Source organism: Culex pipiens, chromosome 3 (genome assembly GCF_016801865.2).
Source record: "Culex pipiens pallens isolate TS chromosome 3, TS_CPP_V2, whole genome shotgun sequence".
Classification (NCBI taxonomy): Eukaryota; Metazoa; Arthropoda; class Insecta; order Diptera; family Culicidae; genus Culex; species Culex pipiens.
The window spans coordinates 156,599,911-156,619,088 of record NC_068939.1 but is presented as its reverse complement, the minus strand read 5'-3'; the positions used below and the strand labels follow the sequence as shown (position 1 = coordinate 156,619,088).

The 19,178-nt window shown below is 34.9% G+C and overlaps 2 protein-coding genes across 2 annotated transcripts in view; one reads left to right on the top strand and one right to left on the bottom strand.

Annotated features, from left to right (window-relative positions):
* Nucleotides 1-3,572: 3,572 nt before the first annotated feature.
* Nucleotides 3,573-16,179, top strand: LOC120414016 (choline transporter-like protein 1). Its single transcript, XM_039575036.2, has 6 exons — nt 3,573-3,704; nt 3,758-3,877; nt 3,935-4,038; nt 4,095-4,542; nt 4,598-5,338; nt 10,692-16,179. Exons 1-6 carry the CDS (start codon nt 3,600-3,602, stop codon nt 10,854-10,856), a joined length of 1,683 nt encoding a protein of 560 aa, XP_039430970.2. The 5' UTR covers nt 3,573-3,599; the 3' UTR covers nt 10,857-16,179.
* LOC120413751 (SNF-related serine/threonine-protein kinase) overlaps nt 11,780-19,178 on the bottom strand; it is an 80,710-nt gene continuing 73,311 nt past the window's right edge. Inside the window, exon 10 of the mRNA XM_052710210.1 lies at nt 11,780-17,404. Coding sequence (XP_052566170.1) covers nt 16,949-17,404 — 456 coding nt within the window. The 3' untranslated portion in view covers nt 11,780-16,948. The remainder of the gene's footprint in view (nt 17,405-19,178) is intronic.

The following is a 19,178-nucleotide window of genomic DNA, read 5'->3' as shown; positions in this document are numbered from 1 at the left end:
AAACAAATTTTATGTGCTCTACCTTGCGTACTGTACAGAGTGATTTACTTTGCAGGGGGACGACACCAACTTGGGGTTGAGTTTATTTTGGCAACACCCCAATAGTAACCGGTTGAGGCAAACTTTTCATATTAATTGGAATGCTAGCGTGGAGCGAAGTTTGTCGCGTGTAATTGACTTGAAAAACCGACAATAATTAATCAAGTCGAAAAATTGTTTGCGAACCTATTTAAAAATGCTTAATAAAAGTATTTTAACCGTTTCAGGCCTGATGGGTCATACATGACCCAAATTCTCTAAAATCAATTTTAAGATTCGCGTCAATTTAAAAAGTAAGAATTGTTGACTATCAATTATAGTTTCCTTGCATTCTGGCAAGAGGTTTAATTGGTGAAGAGAACGTATTTGAATATCCTTCAATTTGTAAAAAAGGTCATTACACATATTTCGAATGTTTTTGTTTTCCTCGTCCCCCTTTAAAGTATATCAAGACAATCAAAGAGCAAAAAAAAGTTAAATCAAATCGATTAATTAGTATTTCACAATGTGTGTTTGTTAAGTCCAATTTAATTGAGGCAATATTACACAGTCCGATTAGCCCAAGTCCTCGACAAATTTACACTTCAGATAAGCGTACCACGAAGTTATTATTTTGTTGTTCAAATTTGGTTCTCTGATTTAAAATATAACGCCAAAAATGCTTCAAAGTGATCTGATTGTATATAATCTAAGATAGTAGCCAACATTTACGTCAAAGGCATTGCTGATGTTGATATCTCCAAAAATATGTGTTAACACAATTTGTTGCAAATTGAAAACTAACGATTTTATGTTATGGTGAAAACTGTGCAAAACAGGCAAACATAAAAAAGAGACAAGAAAAATATGAAAAACCTCAATTGGGTCCTAAAATTAGTGATATTATTGTTCACAACGATAAAGCTTGATTTCTGAGTACTATGACCTTCCGTACGACCACTAAAGGTTTAAAATAGATTTTTAAATCAATTTTGAATAGAAGTAATTACCTTTGCGGCCCTTCTTGACAGAAAAGATCCTACTTGACAGCTCTTTCCAAGGGGACCATAGTTGATCCATCCTAAGATGTTGTCTTTAAATTTTTTTTTTCATTAGAATGCTAAAAGTGATCAGAAATTGTTTTTTATCGTGTTTTTACCGTTAAACAGAAAAATTAACATAGGGCTTTACTGCCGCTCTAATCTAGTCCGTCCCATATGTAAAAACAGCAAGCCGCGAAAAACGCAAGACAAATTTGTCCCGCCCAAAGGCTGTTTGTTAGATAATTGCATTTAAAAATATTACAAATGAAGAAGACTTATATAAAACAAGACAAGTAAAGTTTTTTAGTAGAAAAAAAATCTGCTCAAAATTTTATGAACAAAATCTGACAAAAAATCAAAAATAATTGGGCAATGTTGGCAATATTACAATTACAACTTAAAAAAAAAACACATGTTAATTCGAGGTTATGTAAATAAAAAGTTACGCTTGAGTTTAGGATTAATTTGAAATAGATTTTTTCATAAAAAGGTGCAGTGTTAAAGCTACAAGGATAACCATCACGACGGAGAACTTTAGATACCGTCATCTTGGGCGAATCAGGACACGTGGTGTGAATTGGGCAGCTGTTTTAGCATTGTTGCACAATATTTGGATATTTTTGTTGGGCTCGGATAGAACAGAAACAGAACAACAAAAATACGGCATCGCTTTCCAAATTTCAAGCTTTTTAAGTGCTTTAAGGGTGCACAGCAACGAAAGAAGTTGTTGCCTTCTTTTCCCAAAATTGTCAAACTTACGGACCTAATCCTGCTACAACGGGATTGTAAAATTAGTCAAACTTTGTTGTAAATTACTTTGTGGACAGTACTTTAGGGGATGAATAAAAAAATATCTCGATAGTACCCGTAATTTTTAAGATACCAAAATGTCAGTAATCAAAATCTGGGTGCAAAAGCTTTGGTTGATGTGCACCGTTAAAAACTGCTGTCCCCATTCAGACTGTAGTCCCGATTCGCCCCAGTAGTCAGAAAGGGTCTTTCATTTCGTCTGGCGAAATTTTTGTACATGGGTAATTCTCCGCCAACTCACACAGCAGTTGCCCCGAACCTTCTTCGATTTGCGTGAAACTTTGTCCAAACGGATAACTTTTGAAACAGAAAACAGGAAAACAACTCGCAAAAAACCTGTCAAAAAGAAGTGTTTTTCAATAATTTGCAGCCTGAAACGATGATGAGATAGAAATTTGGTGTCAAAGGGACTTTTATGTAACATTGGACACCCAATTTGATGGCGTACTCAGAATTCCGAAAAAACGTATTTTTTTTTATCGAAAAAAAAAAACACTAAAAAAGATTTTGAAAACTCTGCAATTTTCCGTTACTCGACTGTAAATTTTTTTGGAACATTTCATTTTAAGGGAAATTTTATGTTCTTTTCGAATCTACAGTGACCCAGAAGGGCCATTTTTACATTTAGAACAAAATTTTTAATTTTAAAATTTTATGTTTTTTTCTAACTTTGCAGGGTTTTTTTAGAGTGTAATAATGTTCTACAAAGTTGTAGAGCAGACAATTACAACATTTTATATATGTAAACATAAGGGGTTTGCTTGTAATCATCACGAGTTATGGCAATTTTACGAAAAAAAAGTTTTGAAAATGTTGGTCGTCGTTGATCATGGCCGTTCATGGTCACCCGCGACAGACATAGACGACGAAACAAAGAGAAATGCAAAATGTAACTTTTTCAAAACATTTTTTTCGTAAAATCGCAATAACTCGTGACGATTTTACATACAATTTACAATTTCAATCAAAATTCAAAAAATGCATTGGAGCATCCTTGATCCTTCGGAGTAAAAATCTGTATTTTGTTAAAATGGATAGAGATCAGTTTTTCACATATGGGCAGTTTAAGTTCCTATTCGCCCCAGTTTGACGGAACTGCTTTGTTATGTTTTCTGAGCAAAGATTCTTGGGAATTGTTTCCACCATGGATGATTTAAATTGCGATCACCTAATTTGAACAACGTTGTTGCAGTAACACCATTATAAAACAAAATCCACTTGTAGCTTGCTCAACCGCGGTCAATGAACTTTACAGTCAATCAAATTACATATTCAGTCGTCTAATTTTGCACACATGCTTCTTTCAACCAAACAGAGGCCCAACTGCCAGCACAGCCAGCATTGATTGCCAAGCTCGCTCCCGTCGTTTCGTCCTCCCCCTCCGGTAGACAGTGCAGAACTCCAGAAATCGGGAACCCCACCGGCGGTGCCAATCTTGGTCGGTACGCATGGTAACGGTCGCGCCATCACGAATCCAGACCCAGTTTTGTGGCGGGAAAATGTGGGTCGGGACTTGCCTATTATTCGTCATCCGTCGGTTGTCTCTGCGGGGTTGAGAGAGTGGGACACTGATTTATGGGCGCGAAGGATGTCATGAACAAAATTATGCCATCAAATTTTATGTTTTTTTTTTTTTTAAGTTAATCTAGTAACCTGACAAAATGATCCTTTTTTGACATACGTTTTGAAGTTTAGCGACTGTTTACAACCATTTTGTCACGTTTTGATATGCAAAAATTTGCACAAACTGAAGACGATTCGTTGCACCGAAAAGAACGACAGTGTACGGATGTAGCTTTTTTAGTTGTACAATTTTGTTTCGTTACAGGAATGGTAGGATTTTAATTATTATTTTTTAATTAAATTCATAACTGAAATTCGTACAGTTTGGCCTAGTGCTAGCATGCCTTCCTAGCACGGACATCTTTCGCACAATCTACGGCTACGACGACTGTGGCAACATTTGCGGCCGAAGCAACATCCGTGCAATTGACCTGCCATGTTCGGTGAGAACAATTGAAAAGCGGTTGATTCTTTGAACTACTGAGAATCTCACATTCTAGGGCGAAGACATGCGATACAAGCCGTACCTTCTCCTCACCGTCACGGCCAGTTCCCTGGAACCGCTGCGAAGTTGTGTCGAGGATTGTAACACTAGTGAGGGATAGTAAGTTGCGGTTCTTTCGGCGAGTTGTTGGGTCTCACTGCTGGATTGTTTTTCAGCGAACTTATCTTCAACCGCTGCGTTCGATTCCAGTTGAGGGGTCTCGGCCAGGAGCCACCACCCCAGGGTTACTTGGACGAACTGTGGCAAGACGTGGGCAATTTCTGGTTGGAACTGTTCATCCTCTGCGTGATGGCACTGTTGGGATCGTTTGGAATGTTGGTTCTACTGTGGTGTGCCACTCGCGTTGTAATACTTGCTATGGTGGCTTCCATTGTCGGAGTTTGCTTCTGTGGAACCGTTTGGCTGTGGTACACGTGGTACCACGCTGACGGAAGGAGCTCTAGCTCGCTACTATGGTATGCCATTGGATCTACGATCGCCACGCTTATCGTGCTTCCGTTGATCACGCTTGTTTGGAAGAAGATAACGATGGTCGTACAACTGATGAACGAAGCTGGGGAAGCCATCCGGAGTATGCTGCTCATGTTGTGCATCCCGATTGCGGTTTGATGATCTACTTTTGGTGAAACAAATACATTAAACGTTGACTTCATTGCAGACCATCACAACCTTACTGGTGACGTTCTCTCTGGCTGCATTCTTTATCCTGATCATCGAAAGCTCCGGTCAGGCCACCTTAGAAAACGGTTCAGTCACCTACCAAAAATCAAACTTAGTTCTAATCACCCGCTGGTACCACCTGATAACGCTGGCTTGGTTCCTGCAGTTCGTGTACGGCTGCCAGCACCTCGTTACGGCCTGCGCAACCACGCAGTGGTTCTTCACCCGGAACAAATCCACCCTCAAATCCCCCGTCCCCCGAAGCTGGTTCGTCCTTATCCGCTACCATCTCGGTACGGTGGCACTCGGTTCGCTCCTGATGTCCTTCATCCAGCTGCTGCAGTGGCTGCAAAGAATTCTCCTCTACACCAGCGGCAAGTCCCAGAAGTTGCAACGCCTCGGAAACGCGTGCCTGTGTTGTGTCGGGTGCTGTCGAGGGCTGCTGGATCCGGTGTGCCGTAATGCGTACAGTTTAACCGCCATGCGTGGGTTGCCGCTTTGCGTGGCTGGGGCGGAGGCTGTGCGGCTTATGCGCGTGAACGCTGCCAATGTGGTTGGGGTGATGCCGACCGAAAGTGTGGTTCTGCTGCTGGCGAAGGTTTTTGTGGTGGCGCTGGTTGGGTACACGGGGCTGGAGTTGGCGAACAGGAGGGCGGAGCTGTACCATCCGTACGTGATGGCCGGTGCGGCGTGTGCGCTTTGCTTCCTGATTGCGGATTGTTTTCTGCTGTTGTATGAGGTAAGAGAGTTCGTGGTCTGGCTTGTTTATTAGAATGACCTGCATCTATTTTATTTGTCCAAAGAAGCCTTTTGTAAGATTTTCATAAAAACGAAGTATTGGATATTCCGACAAATTTTAACTTGAACATGTATGTAGAAATTATTAAAAAGTCTTTTTTAGTAAACACATGTACAGTGTTCTACAAAATACCTTCTCAAAAATATTAGTTGGGGTAATAAGTAACAAAAGGATAATTTTCTCAGCACTAGTAGCACATTTATCGAGGCTCTAACGAGTTGAATGAATACGAAGCGTGCTGAAAAAATCGAGTTTTGCAACGAGTTGCATACAATATTTGTTTGCGATTCCGGAAAACTTCTATGGATAGTGTTTTGAGTTAAACGGTTGCCTCCTCTTTTTAGGTTGGCGTCCAAACACCAAAATAGTATCAAACTGATGCTTTAGCGGTGAACATCAATCAGAGCTATTTGCACTAAGATTTTTGATACACACATTCTAGTATTTTCAAAACTATTGGAACTTTCAATATAAAATTCATTCCTTAAAGTACTGTCTACAGAACTATTCACAACAAAATTTGACTATTTTAAATTTTTTTGCCGATTTTTTAATTAACTTTTTTTTTACAAATATAAATTTCTCAAAATCCGTATAAATTTCATTTTTGAAATTTATTGATATGTTTTAGGGGACAAAGAATCGCAACTTTTGAGCCATAGAAAAGTATGTGCATAAATTCTGCCGCAGAGTAATATTTTTTCTTTAAAGTTGTGTTTTTGGGAAAAATATAAAAAATATTTTGAAAATGTTGGAATGAGCCTGATACAGTCCAGACTCGATTATCCGAAGGCCATGGAAAAAATCACTTCGAATAATCATATCTTCGTTTAATCGAATCACACAAAGAATATGTTTTTCGTTGTCTTATTTTTGATTTTCGAACCTCAATATGACCCATAAACTACTCTAAAAAGATTTAAAAGTTTTAAATCCAAGATGGCGGTGATGAAGTACAGTGCCCCCCTGATTTTGGCAATAATTTCTTCAACTATTCCCTTTTATGGCAACACCCAAATTAATTTGATATTTTTGGTCTCGTTATACTTTCAAAGCATATAAATCAATTAGTTATTACAGTCCAGACTCGATTATCCGAAGTCCTTGGCAAAATTTCACTTCGGATAATCGAAACACGAAAAAAATGTATTTTTTTTTCGTTGTCTTATTTTTGATTGTTGACCTCTAAACTACCCTAAGTGCATCTCCAGCGCTGGGTGCAAACATCGAAGCAAAGCTAATTTGCACCCGACGTCAACCCCATCGCGGTACCTGTCGCGGTAGCAAATTTGCTCTCAGTTCTACGGGATTTCACTTTGCTACCCGGTATTCAGCCTGTTTGCTACCGCATCAAATGGAATTATGCACGGAAAAATCGAATCAAGCACGGAAAATTAAAAAAAAATTAAAAATTTAAAAAAATTAAAAAATTTAAAAATTTTAAAAGATTTAAAAATTGTAAAAAATTTAAAAAAATTAAAAAAATTTAAAAAAATTAAAAAATTTAAAAACAATTTAAAAAATTGTACAATAAAAAAAAATAAAAAATTATGATATTTATTTTTTTTTAAATTAAAAGATTAAAAAAAATAAGGCCGTTGCAAATATTTTTTGTAGTTTATGTCCCTCGATTCTGGTCCAGGTCGAGGGGAGGGAGGGGAAGGGGGCAAAAAAATTGAAATAACAAGCTATGTTCTCAACATTTGAATGAAAAAAGTGTTTTAAAATGCATTTCACACTTGCCCAGTTGTTTTGCAATCATTAGTTTTTTTTTTCGCCGAAAAAAAACTTTTTGCGGTGCTGTACATTGGAATTCCAAAAAAATTGAAAATATTGTTGACCGAACCCATACATGCTAAATAAAATTTTGTAAAAGTAAAATTAAAAAAAAAGAAAAATTTAAAATAATTTAAAAAATTGATTTTTTTTTTAAATAAAAAAAATTAAAATTAAAGGTTTTAACGCATTTTAGTATTTTGAAATCTTAGCTTTTTAAATTTTAGAATTTTTGAATTTTAGAATTTTAGAACTTTAGAATTTTAGAATTCTAGAATTTTAGAATTTTAGAATTTTAGAATTTTAGAATTTTAGAATTTAAGAATTTTAGAATTTTAGAATTTTAGAATTTTAAAATTTTAGAATTTTAGAATTTTAGAATTTTAAAATTTTAGAATTTTAGAATTATAGAATTTTAGAATTTTAGAATTTTAGAATTTTAGAATTTAAGAATTTTAGAATTTTAGAATTTTAGAATTTTAGAATTTTAGAATTTTAAAATTTTTGAATTTTTGAATTTTAGAATTTTAGAATTTTAGAATTTTTGAATTTTAGAAGTTTAGAAATTTAAAATTTTAGAATTTTTGAATTTTTAAATTTTTAAATTTTTGAATTTTTGAATTTTTGAATTTTTGAATTTTTGAATGTTTGAATTTTTTGAATTTTTGAATTTTTGAATTTGTGATTTTTTGAATTTTTGAAGCACCCACAAGAACAGACATAGAAAAATCTGCGAAACACGCATTCAAAACTTTGCCCCCGGCTTGCCGGTACTTGTCGGGTATCAGAAAATGAGTACCCGACAGGTACCGACACATATTTTTCTTCTACAGATGAACTTGAGATCAAATTTGATACCTGCTTTGCTACGCGCGGTGGGAGAGTCGGGGGCAAACTCGAGAGCAAATTAGGTGGGAATCAAATCGGGTAGCAAATGGTTTAACTTTCGACATTTTCGAAAAATGAAATTCTTTGAAATTTTCAATAGGATTAAAAAGTTTAATAAACTTTTAGCATTTGTAGGCATGAATCAACACATAATTATTGATTTTGAAGGTAAACGAGAGCAAAAAATGATAAAAACCCATATTTGCCCCCCGCGGTGGGCTTGTTTCGGTGGCAAATTTGCTACCCTAGCGGTGGGGATGACGGAGTTTTTTCAAGGTGGCAAATTTGATCTCGGTATTCATGAGCCGGGTGCAAATTTGATTTGCACCCCAGCGCTGGAGATGCCCTAAGGTGATTTTTTTAAGGAGAATTTTTTAAACCAAGATGGTGGCCAAAATGCCGATAACGAAATATTGGAAAAATCTAGAGTTTTTTTGAAAGGGCCTATAAACTATTGTTTCATATGTTTATAGGACCTATTCAAAAAAAAAAACTCTAGAAATGCATTTTTCAATTTAATACAAAACGAACCATTCAAATTCGACTATTTTTTTTTTGTTCGTGATTCGTTTATCCACATTCGATTTCCTACCTTCGGATAATCGAGTCTGGGCTGTATTCAGATTTTTTTTTCTCCTTCGTGATTCGATTATCAGAAGTCTGATAATCGAACTTCGGACATTCGAAACTTCGGATAACCGACCGACAACGTCCACAGGATGGCGAAGATGGAGCTGATCGATGATTGGCTTCTGCGAGTGCTACCGAAGTTCAGGATGGGGTGCCACCTCAGTCAACCCTCTGCTGCATCGGATGTGAAACTAGAATAAGAAACGCCTCCTTCCTTTAACTATCCCCCATCGATTAGCTACTTCGAAGATTATTTTGCAACTTTTTCCTTCAGTAGATTTACTCGATACCTTAAACACCTGCAAACTCTGTTCCCAACTTTGAATTAATCAGCTGTTGAAAGGTAGTCCACATCTCAGCTTAGGATAGTAACTTCACACATGTAATAAGAATAAGAAACGCCTCCTTTATATAGGGGGATGGCGTCGCTATTTTTAGACCACGTTTTCCACTTTTTCTCATCGAAACCGACTACATTATTAACTTCATTTTGCTGGGCGAGATAGGACGCTGTCTATTTTTAGACGATGACTCAGCACTTTTTCACTCTTGCACTTAAAACAACCAGATGGCAGCACGATGTAACGCCACGTCCCTATGGCATTCCTCGGAGAGGAAGCCAAAACTCGAGTTCCCCCAAAATATTTTTTTCGCTCTGCGCGATGTCGAGCAATCTTCCGGTCGGAAGGTGCTCGACTTGGTTTTTCGAGCAATCTTCCGGTCGCTCGACTTTTTTGAGTCATTCTGGACCTGATTTCTAGATTAAATTTTCAAAACAACCTATCCCTCATGGGTTTCCTATGCAGATAGGGCCTTTTGAAAATTTTATCGAGATTTGAGGTCGGCGGAATCTTTGAATGCTGGACGCGATTCACAAAGGGAATTTTATTTCCTAAGATGACATTCGAAGCACGATGAAAAATGCTTTCGAATGATGCATAATAGTTCTGGGTTTTTTAGCCGGATGGGCGAACCAGCATGTGATAATGCATTGGTATCGTCAAAAATAGCAGTTTAGTGCAGATATTAACGACTAAGCCTAATAATTCGTCGAGATATGTATCTCAGTGGATTGGGTTTTGAAAAAGCTTTACAAAAATGTGCAACATGCCGAAATTTTGGTTAATTTTGGCCTCGTTTTAGTCGATTTGGAGGCGGCTGAATGCAAACAGTTTTCTTAAAGTGGCTGTAACTTTGGCAAATTTCAATGGATTTTTGTCCCGTTTCAGCCAGGGATGGAGGACATTCCAGACTACCTAGTTGTGCAAAAATGAAGCAATTTTGAAAAATTTTCATCGTTTTTTGTTTTTCGATTTTAGGTTTGCAAATCGTTTTTCGTAAATATCTTTTGACAGGAAAGGGCTACAGGGAAGATTTTCAATAGCGACTTATCGGAAACTAAGAGAGATCGAATGCAACCGGAAGTGTCCAAATCCGTTCAGCCATTTCCGAGAAATCGCAGTGACATTTTTTGGCCAATTTTCAAGTGATTTTATATGGCATTCCTCGGAGAGGAAGCCAAAACTGAATCAACAATTTTTTCGAGAAGAATTTCCATTTGCCAAGAAACACTTTTTTTGAGTCGTAACTCGGTGGCAAAATTTTTCTCCATGCTTCTTTATGGCTCAAAAGTTGCTTTTTTGTCCCCTAAAACATATAAAAATATGTCAAACATAAATATAAAAAGTATTTTGGAAAATTTAATTTTTCGGCAAATTTTTTTCCGTGTACCCATTTTTTCTGAATATTCCTCATAAATACCTACAACTTTTTGAAGACACCAAATCGATCAGAACATTCCTTAGAAATTTACAGATTTTGGAATATTTACGTTCCTTTTTTGTATGATCAGCTGCCAAAATTGTATGGAGACGTGTATGGGTGAATCAATGACACAAAATGGCTTCTTTGGTCTTAGAGGGAAGTTTGAACCCCGAGTTGAACCCAATTAAAATAACAGATAAACTGATAACAGTTTCAATTGAAATTAATTTTATAGGTGACGACCGACACGATATTCCTGTGCATCTGCAAGGACTCCGAGGTGAACGATGGCACCAGCAGCCGACCGTACTACATGTCCGCCCGGCTGGAGAGCTTCGTCCAGCGGGGACAGACAGCGAAAATGGATTCCGAGCAACCAAGCGGCTCGACCGCTCGATGAGGGAAGTTTCGAAGAGTTTTGAAAAAGGAAAAAGCCCATTCAATTTGATTATTTTTAACAGGTTAATAATTTATCTCTCTTTTGAATAAGTGTTGGTTTTTTGTTCTTACTTTTCGTGGCTTTTTTTGTTTTGTTTTTCACTTTTGCCACTGTTTGTCTTAACCATTTTGTAACACAAGTTGCTTTTGTTTTGCATTGATGCTTTGCACACTTTTTGTTTCCTCAGTTTTGTTTCCAATTCGAGTTTACCTTCTTGTTCTGTTTTTGCGAGCGCGTGATTTAAAGAAGGTGGTTTCGTTTTAATTCGCCTGTGCTGTTTTGCTTTGCTCGCTTGTTTGCTTGTATTTTACCTAAACATTATTCGACATTTTCTATGGCGAATGTGATCATTACTGTGTGTGTTTTGTTGCTGTGAGAGTGTTTGTTTGTGTTAGACACGCGTGCGTGCTGCGGCGCTACTGTCTATTGATACTGAGATTTGTTTCTTTGCTAGTTTGCTGGTTTTGGCCAAAACGCGTGAGCGTGTGTCTGTGTTTCTGTTTGTTAGTGTGTGTGTGTGTGAGTGTGGTTGCATAACAATCAACGACATTGGAACGTTCGTGCTTGTGTTCAAGATAGATCCTCCTTGTTGTGTGTGTTTGTGTGATTGTTTTGTTGGTGGTATTGGCTGTTCTATCTGCTTCAGTTTGCTTTCCTCATTTTTCCTCGTGTATTTGTTTAGTGTTAGCCTAATCACTACCCAATTAAAACATCAATCATCGTACTCTAGAGCTATTTTTTATGTATATCTCTGTTCCTTCTTTTTTTTTGTTTCCACATTCAGTTCATGGTTTCGCAGTGGCGCATGAGCTTGCTTCAAGTGTCTCCAGAGTTCCAGCTGTGTAAATTTGCGGTGTTTTTTGTTTGTTTGTTTAGTTGCTGTAAGTAGCTTTGTAGAATAGAATAGGACAGAGTCGGATATCAGTTTTAGATAGATAGTGCTGTGTTGAGTAGAGAGCGAGTAAGAGATTTTTATTTGTAACTTTTTGCTGTGTGTAGTTTTTAATGTTGTTTGGTTGGTTTCCTTCTAGCTTTTCTGCGCGCACAACTGTGTACCGTTTAACCTGCGTGTGTTGATTTGCGCAAAAAAATAGGAAGTCGTCGCCCGGAAAACGTACGTACGTGCTTGCTAAGCTGGTCCGGTAGAAGCGTTCGTTTTTTTTTGTTTTGTTGGTTCAAATCTCGTTTAAACAGGTTCTGTGTTACACATAAGTAGTGCTGTGCTGTGCTGTGTGTGTGTGTTCGTTTCCGTCTAAAAGTAGTACAATTTCACTAGCTTGTTTGGTTTTTTTGTTGTTGTTGTTTTAATTCTAAGTTTGTTTTAATTTTCTACCGTGACAAATTCTTATCAATGTGTGTAAATTCATCTTAAAAAGTAAAATGCGCGAAATATAAAGTCAAACATTGAACTAATGATTTCTGCTTTATTTTCCTCACTGTCGATATATAAATATATTACTTTTTTCTGCACAAGTCCAGCTTGCATTCTTTCAGTTTTTTTATTTAGTTTATTCATCTTCATACCACTTACTCGGTTACATTTATTTTCTGATTACTGCTAAGGGTCAATCTTTTTCATCGTGAATCCGTCTTCCACCGAGAGAATACACGAACTTTTTTTTTCAAACGTTCAGTCGTCATACACACACGCACATACACGCAAGGAGCCAAGATGTTTGCTGACCATTATTTTTGTTGTTTTCTGTTAAATTGCTTTGAAAATTAGGTACGATGTGCATTTGTGAATATGAGCAATTCTGTGAGACTTTGAACAGTGAAATTTGTTTTATTTTTTGTTATGCTGAAACTTGGGATTGGTATTTTTCCCTCTATGACCAAAGCAGCAAATTTCATCGTTAGTTCGTCCAGTTTTTATATAAAATGTCAACAGCTGTCCATAGAAAAAAGGAAATTTAAAAAAACATGTATCTTGAGAACGAGTTTTCTAGACATTCTCATTTCTCTGTCAAATTTGTATTTTAAATTTAAGAATCTCCCCAAAAACCATTGTTAGGCCAATTTTGATGATTTTTCAAAAAGCATTTGGAAGGAAAGTTCATAGATTTTTTTGAAAATCTTGGGTTTTTATGATTTAACATTTTTCATGTGTAGGGTTTTAAAGCCCTTTGTAAATCGACGGTAACATTTCAATAGGCATCATGTACATTTTGACACTTTCTGGGTTATTGCATATTCTGAAAGTACTCCTAATAAGCTACCTCTCCACCAAAAATGAGCAAAAGTTACTTCAGTAAAGTCTGTTTAATAATGATTTTAAATAAAGTAACATAAACAAAATCTCTGCCATCAGAAGTCCCTGTTTATATAGCCCTGTCAACCTGTCAAATAAAAGACTACATGAACGAAAAAAAAGCATCATGAACAAAGCGCCATGTACCTACATTCGGCGAAGAAAAACGAATCATAACAAAGCGTCCCGCTTAATGACAGCAGGGTGATATAGACGTTAGTGATTTCAAAAGGAGTTATGTTTGTTTTTCTTAAATAAAACGACGGAAATAATGTTTTATTGAATTTGGATGATCAAGTATCAGTAAAAGCAACGTTTTTCATCGTTTGTTATTATTAGAACATCTTATTTTGCTTTTATATTAAAATGGGAATTGAAAATGGATGCTCCACATTCAAATGCGTTTTTCTCAAAACGCATGGTTTGTACATGATGCTTTTTGAAATGTTGGCGTCGAAATGTACAACGGTAAAAAAAAAAGATTAAAAACCCATATCTGATCACATTTTTTTCATTTCAAAGCCAAAAAAATAAATTGACTAGACAATTTTTTTTCGATTGATCAACTATGGTCTCCTTGGAACGAGATGTCAAGTGAGACATTTTCTGTCAAGAAGCGCCGCGAAGTTAATTTTTAAAAATTGGGTTAAAAATCGATTTTAAATCCTTTGCGGTCGAACAAAGGGTCATTGTACTCAAAAAAAAAATCTTTCTCGTTGTGAATAATAGTATCACAAAATTTAGCTTAATTTTAGGACCCAATTGGTAAATTTTAGCCTTGTTTTTGACTGAACAAGTGCATAAAAATGCAATGTACATTAGTATATTTGTTTTGCAATCATCAAAAATAAAATAAAATAAAACAAGTTTTGACCAGGGTTGTAAAAATATCACGTTTTCAGTTCTCAGCGACTACCATTTTTATGCTGATTTTTTGAGAAAACAAAATAATCTTTGATGAGTGTGCGCAAACGAGAAAAGGAGAAGGAGTGATACAAAGAGAATGCTCATGCTGGCAATCATGAAATAAAAAAAGAGAACTCACAAGTGACGGTCGCTATAACTGCTGATGTTTTGGTGCAGGAATCTTCAAATGATAGTTTTTTCTATCACGCATTTACAACACTGGTCTGACGATTTTTTTTTTTTGCGGAACTATTCTTTGCTGTTTTACAAAGTTTAAATTTTTTTTAAGGATTTTTCAAATGATTGACAACGCGGAAATACATAAAACAGAAACATTTATCATTAAATAATATTTTAAACTAATGAAGAAAATTAACAAAAATAGAAGTATTTTTTGTAGAATAAAAAATGCTCAAAATGATCTCCTGATCAAGGGAAAGGAAAACAATTTGTTAAAAGTGGACGGTAGAGGGTAATAATTTGGAAAATAACTTAACAAGTTCACAAAAGTCTAGAGGTTTTTGAGCAAGACCGATGCAATTGTTTTTTCATGTTTTGTCAGCCTCCTTCAAAATTTCCCCAGGGCCGGCAAAAGTTGCTAAAAAGTAACTTTGTATTTTAAAAAAACTTGTAACATCGATTTTTAACTATATTAAGAATACAGCGTATAACTTTTTTTTCTATAATTTCAATCAAATTTTGAGGATTTTGGAAAATTTGCAGTGTAGGGACAACAGATCGGAAAAGTCACAAAACTAAAGGAAACAAACATTATACCTAATTTGATTAATATTTTGCACATTTTTTGACAAAAGCATAACTATAATAATGTATAAAGCATTTTCTAATACTTTTGACATTAAAATTATGAAAGTTGGACTAGAAATAAAAATAAAACAGTTTGTTTCATTTTTTTTTTGCCACTTAAATGAGATTTTTGGGCCTTGGTTAGGGTGATGCTTGAAAAAAATGAGTTTTTCGGCTCTATCATTTCGTTTAAGTTTCATCGCAGCGAATTTAGTAAGTATAAATGCAGCAAAAAAAAAAAACATGAAAAAACCGCATTTTTTAAATTTTAATATCTCAAAAAGGGGTAAGAGTTCGGCCTCGTTCTTGGATGCGTTTGAAAGTACACTTTTTTTTTTTTGAGTAATTTTGCTTAACTTATTTAGGCTTAATGCCCATTTTTTGCTCATCAATATTGATAGAAATCAACAAAATTCATTCTTTTTTAATACAAGTCTAAAGTTTTTTAATAGGTCCTATTAACATATGAAACACAATAGCTTATAGGACCTTTAAAAAAAACTCAAGAAGTGTTCATTTCTAAGTGGACGGTTGCCAAAATTGTACGGACGACCAAGGGATGAAAATGACTTGTTTGATTATAGGGAAAGTAGGGAAATACTTAAGTCAAATCTTCAACTTATTTGCCAATTCTTCTAGAATTGCTCACATAGTAAACAAAATTGAAAACAAGTTTAGCGATTTTCAAGTTGAATGTAAATTTCACTGACTGGTTTGAAAAAATAGTCGGACTAATAGGGTCACGTTCTTTTGGCAAGTTTTTTTTCAACGAATAAACAAATATAGTAGAATAATAAAATAAACAAATATTTGTCTGCCTTATTTTAAGATGGAATAAAACCAACAACAAAATCGACATAGATTGACAATTTTTTTTTTCATAGAAATATTTGGCTTTATTGAATGGAAAAAAAAAAAAATTCAAAACACTTGATGAAAATATCATTTTATTTTTTTAAAGATAAATCATTCAACAACTGGAATCACTCAACTTTATTTGATATGCAAAATCCCAGTGGAGACGCATGACACATCATCCGTCTCCACCAAAATGACGTAACTGAAATTGAAACTTTTGATGCGTGCTTTTAATCGGTTGAATAAAAGCTTCCTAATTATGCTCCCACGATAGTAACTATTATTCTTGTTTGTCAGCAAACTTCACTTCGATTTCACACACACGCCAGTTTCGCTTTGTTTTTCCACCTTGAAGTTACAACACACACACTTATGAGATTACGTGCGAATAGAGGAAAACAAACAAACAATACAGAAAGGCTTAAAAACGAGCTAATCTTGGCAACGTGTTTTCTCTCTTTTCTTCTCTTTTAAAAACTTCTCGAACGCAAAAACAAAACATCAAATGGGTTACGTTTCGAAAACGGCCACCTCCTCTCGCAGTCGCAGTTCAAAAACCTGTGCACAGCACATACAAAATGTTTTATATTGTTTTTTTTTTTATCGGTTTTGCGGTCAAATGATTTGCTTCACTGTTGTGTGGTGTGTGAGTGAGTGTGTGTAGTTGTAACATATTACTACTTTTGTTTAAATGTCTAACTCTCTCTTTCAAAAAAACGGTGTCATTAGTGGTAGAAATTTAAATATATACGTGTCTTTGCTTAATCCTTCTACACGCACACACACATCATTGTGAAAGAAAAAGAATACTTGTATTTTGTTGTCGTCTCAATTAACAGTTGCTTGCTATTCGAGAGAAAATACGTGAAACTGTAAAATCAAACCAACGTAAAACCTAAGCTCATCTAGTTATTGCACGTAGACTGCCCCTTGCCGTTTCGCGCACGCACACCCACATTTACAAACACGCCGAGCTAAATCCCCGATTGGTGCAGTACCAAACTGCCTGTTTGTGTTGTGGACGGATCCAATCGTCCCCGGAGGCTGGAAATGTCTCTGCGAGAGTGTGCGTGCGCGCGACCCGTCGGGACCGTAAACTAATACATACATACATACACTTACGTAAGGAACATTCAGTCTAGATTTAAACCTAAAGGACAAAAAAAACACAAATCTAGAGGTAAGCGGGCTGCGAGCGCGGCGGCGACGTCCCATTCCGTCCCATTCCCTACTACGCAGTTTTGATTGGCACAGACGCGGCGGCACCGGTTCCGGCGGCCAGCAGCCCACACGGACTGGCGCCCGCCGGCAGGTGATGGTGGTGGTGCTGGTGTTGGTGTTGTTGCTGATGGTCCACAGGAGAAACACTGCCGTTGGTCATGGCCGCCACAGTCGTCGCAGCTCCTCCCGGTGGCAGCGTGATGAAACTGTTCCCGTTATGGTTGATGTCGCCGTCGCTGCCCAGAAGCCGCGACCCGCTCAGACAGTTTTTGATGAAGCGGTTCTTCTCGTTGAAGATGGTCGAGTGGCGGGCGTTGGTGCCGCCGCGGGTGGTGCCACCCGCTCCGGAACCGCCATTGGGGTTCACGTTGACTTTGTCCCGTACGATCGAGCCGCAGGACTGCGCTTTGTAGAGCCGACCCCGCTGGAACAGACCCGACAGCGGAACGTAGAACTTTTTGTGGACCTGCGGGGGGAAAGTGGGGTTAGAATTTGAAGTTAGGGGTTGCCCAAATCTAGGGGCAAAAACGAGTGCAATTCAAATGTGGAACCAACGCAAGCCCAGTGATTTTGATAGGAAAAAAATAGTTGATAAAAAATATTTATAAAAGATATAAATTATTCCAAAAATTCCACACAAAAAAAAATGTTTTTTTATTCTTAAAATTCTTCAATTTAAATCCTCAAACTAATAAATTCCTAGGTTGTTAAATTCTTAAATTCATAAATTTTTTAATTTTCAAATTTTTAAATTTTTAATTCATGAATTCTAAAATTTTTTAATTCCTAAATTTTTTAATTCCTAAATTCTTAAATTCTTAATTTCTTAAATTCTTAAATTCTTAAATTCTTAAATTCTTAAATTTTTAAATTTTTAAATTTTTAAATTCTTAAATTCTTAAATTCTTAAATTCTTAAATTCTTAAATTCTTAAATTTTTAAATTTTTAAATTTTTAAATTTTTAAATTTTTAAATTCATGAATTCTAAAATTTTTAAATTTCTAAATTTTTAAATTCTTAAATTCTTAAATTCTTAAATTCTTAAATTCTTAAATTCTTAAATTTTTAAATTCTTAAATTCTTAAATTCTTAAATTCTTAAATTATTAAATTCTTAAATTCTTAAATTCTTAAATTCTTAAATTCTTAACTTCTTAAATTCTTAAATTCTTAAATTCTTAAATTCTTAAATTCTTAAATTCTTAAATTCTTAAATTCTTAAATTCTTAAATTCTTAAATTCTTAAATTCTTAAATTCTTAAATTCTTAAATTCTTAAATTCTTAAATTCTTAAATTCTTAAATTCTTAAATTCTTAATTTCTTAAATTCTTAAATTCTTAAATTCTTAAATTCTTAAATTCTTAAATTCTTAAATTCTTGAATTCTTAAATTCTTAAATTCTTAAATTCTTAAATTCTTAAATTCTTAAATTCTTAAATTCTTAAATTCTTAAATTCTTAAATTCTTAAATTCTTAAATTCTTAAATTCTTAAATTCTTAAATTCTTAAATTCTTAAATTCTTAAATTCTTAAATTCTTAAATTCTTAAATTCTTAAATTCTTAAATTCTTAAATTCTTAAATTCTTAAATTCTTAAATTCTTAAATTCTTAAATTCTTAAATTCTTAAATTCTTAAATTCTTAAATTCTTAAATTCTTAAATTCTTAAATTCTTAAATTCTTAAATTCTTAAATTCTTAAATTCTTAAATTCTTAAATTCTTAAATTCTTAAATTCTTAAATTCTTAAATTCTTAAATTCTTAAATTCTTAAATTCTTAAATTCTTAAATTCTTAAATTCTTAAATTCTTAAATTCTTAAATTCTTAAATTCTTAAATTCTTAAATTCTTAAATTCTTAAATTCTTTAATTCTTATGTTCTTAAAATCGTAAATTATTAAAAAAAATTGGCCGCCATTATTGATTTAAAAATTACATAACGATACAGCATTTTTGGAGTCATATTTTTTTTATTTCGTTATTCGATTTTCCGGATTAAAAATTTGCCGAGAAATTAAGTACAAACTGTATTTAAATTTTAAAATCTACAAATGTTAAAATTTTTTCATTTATGTTTTTTTTTTAATTTCTAACATTTTGGTGACCTTTTCCTTAACCGTTTCCTGAGTGTGTGTTTTTTTTTGATATTGAGTATTGCGTTCCTTCCGAGCTCCGTACTAGCCTTTTTGGAAACATATGCACACAACGGCATTCCCATCTTTTTTTTCTTTCTTTACTT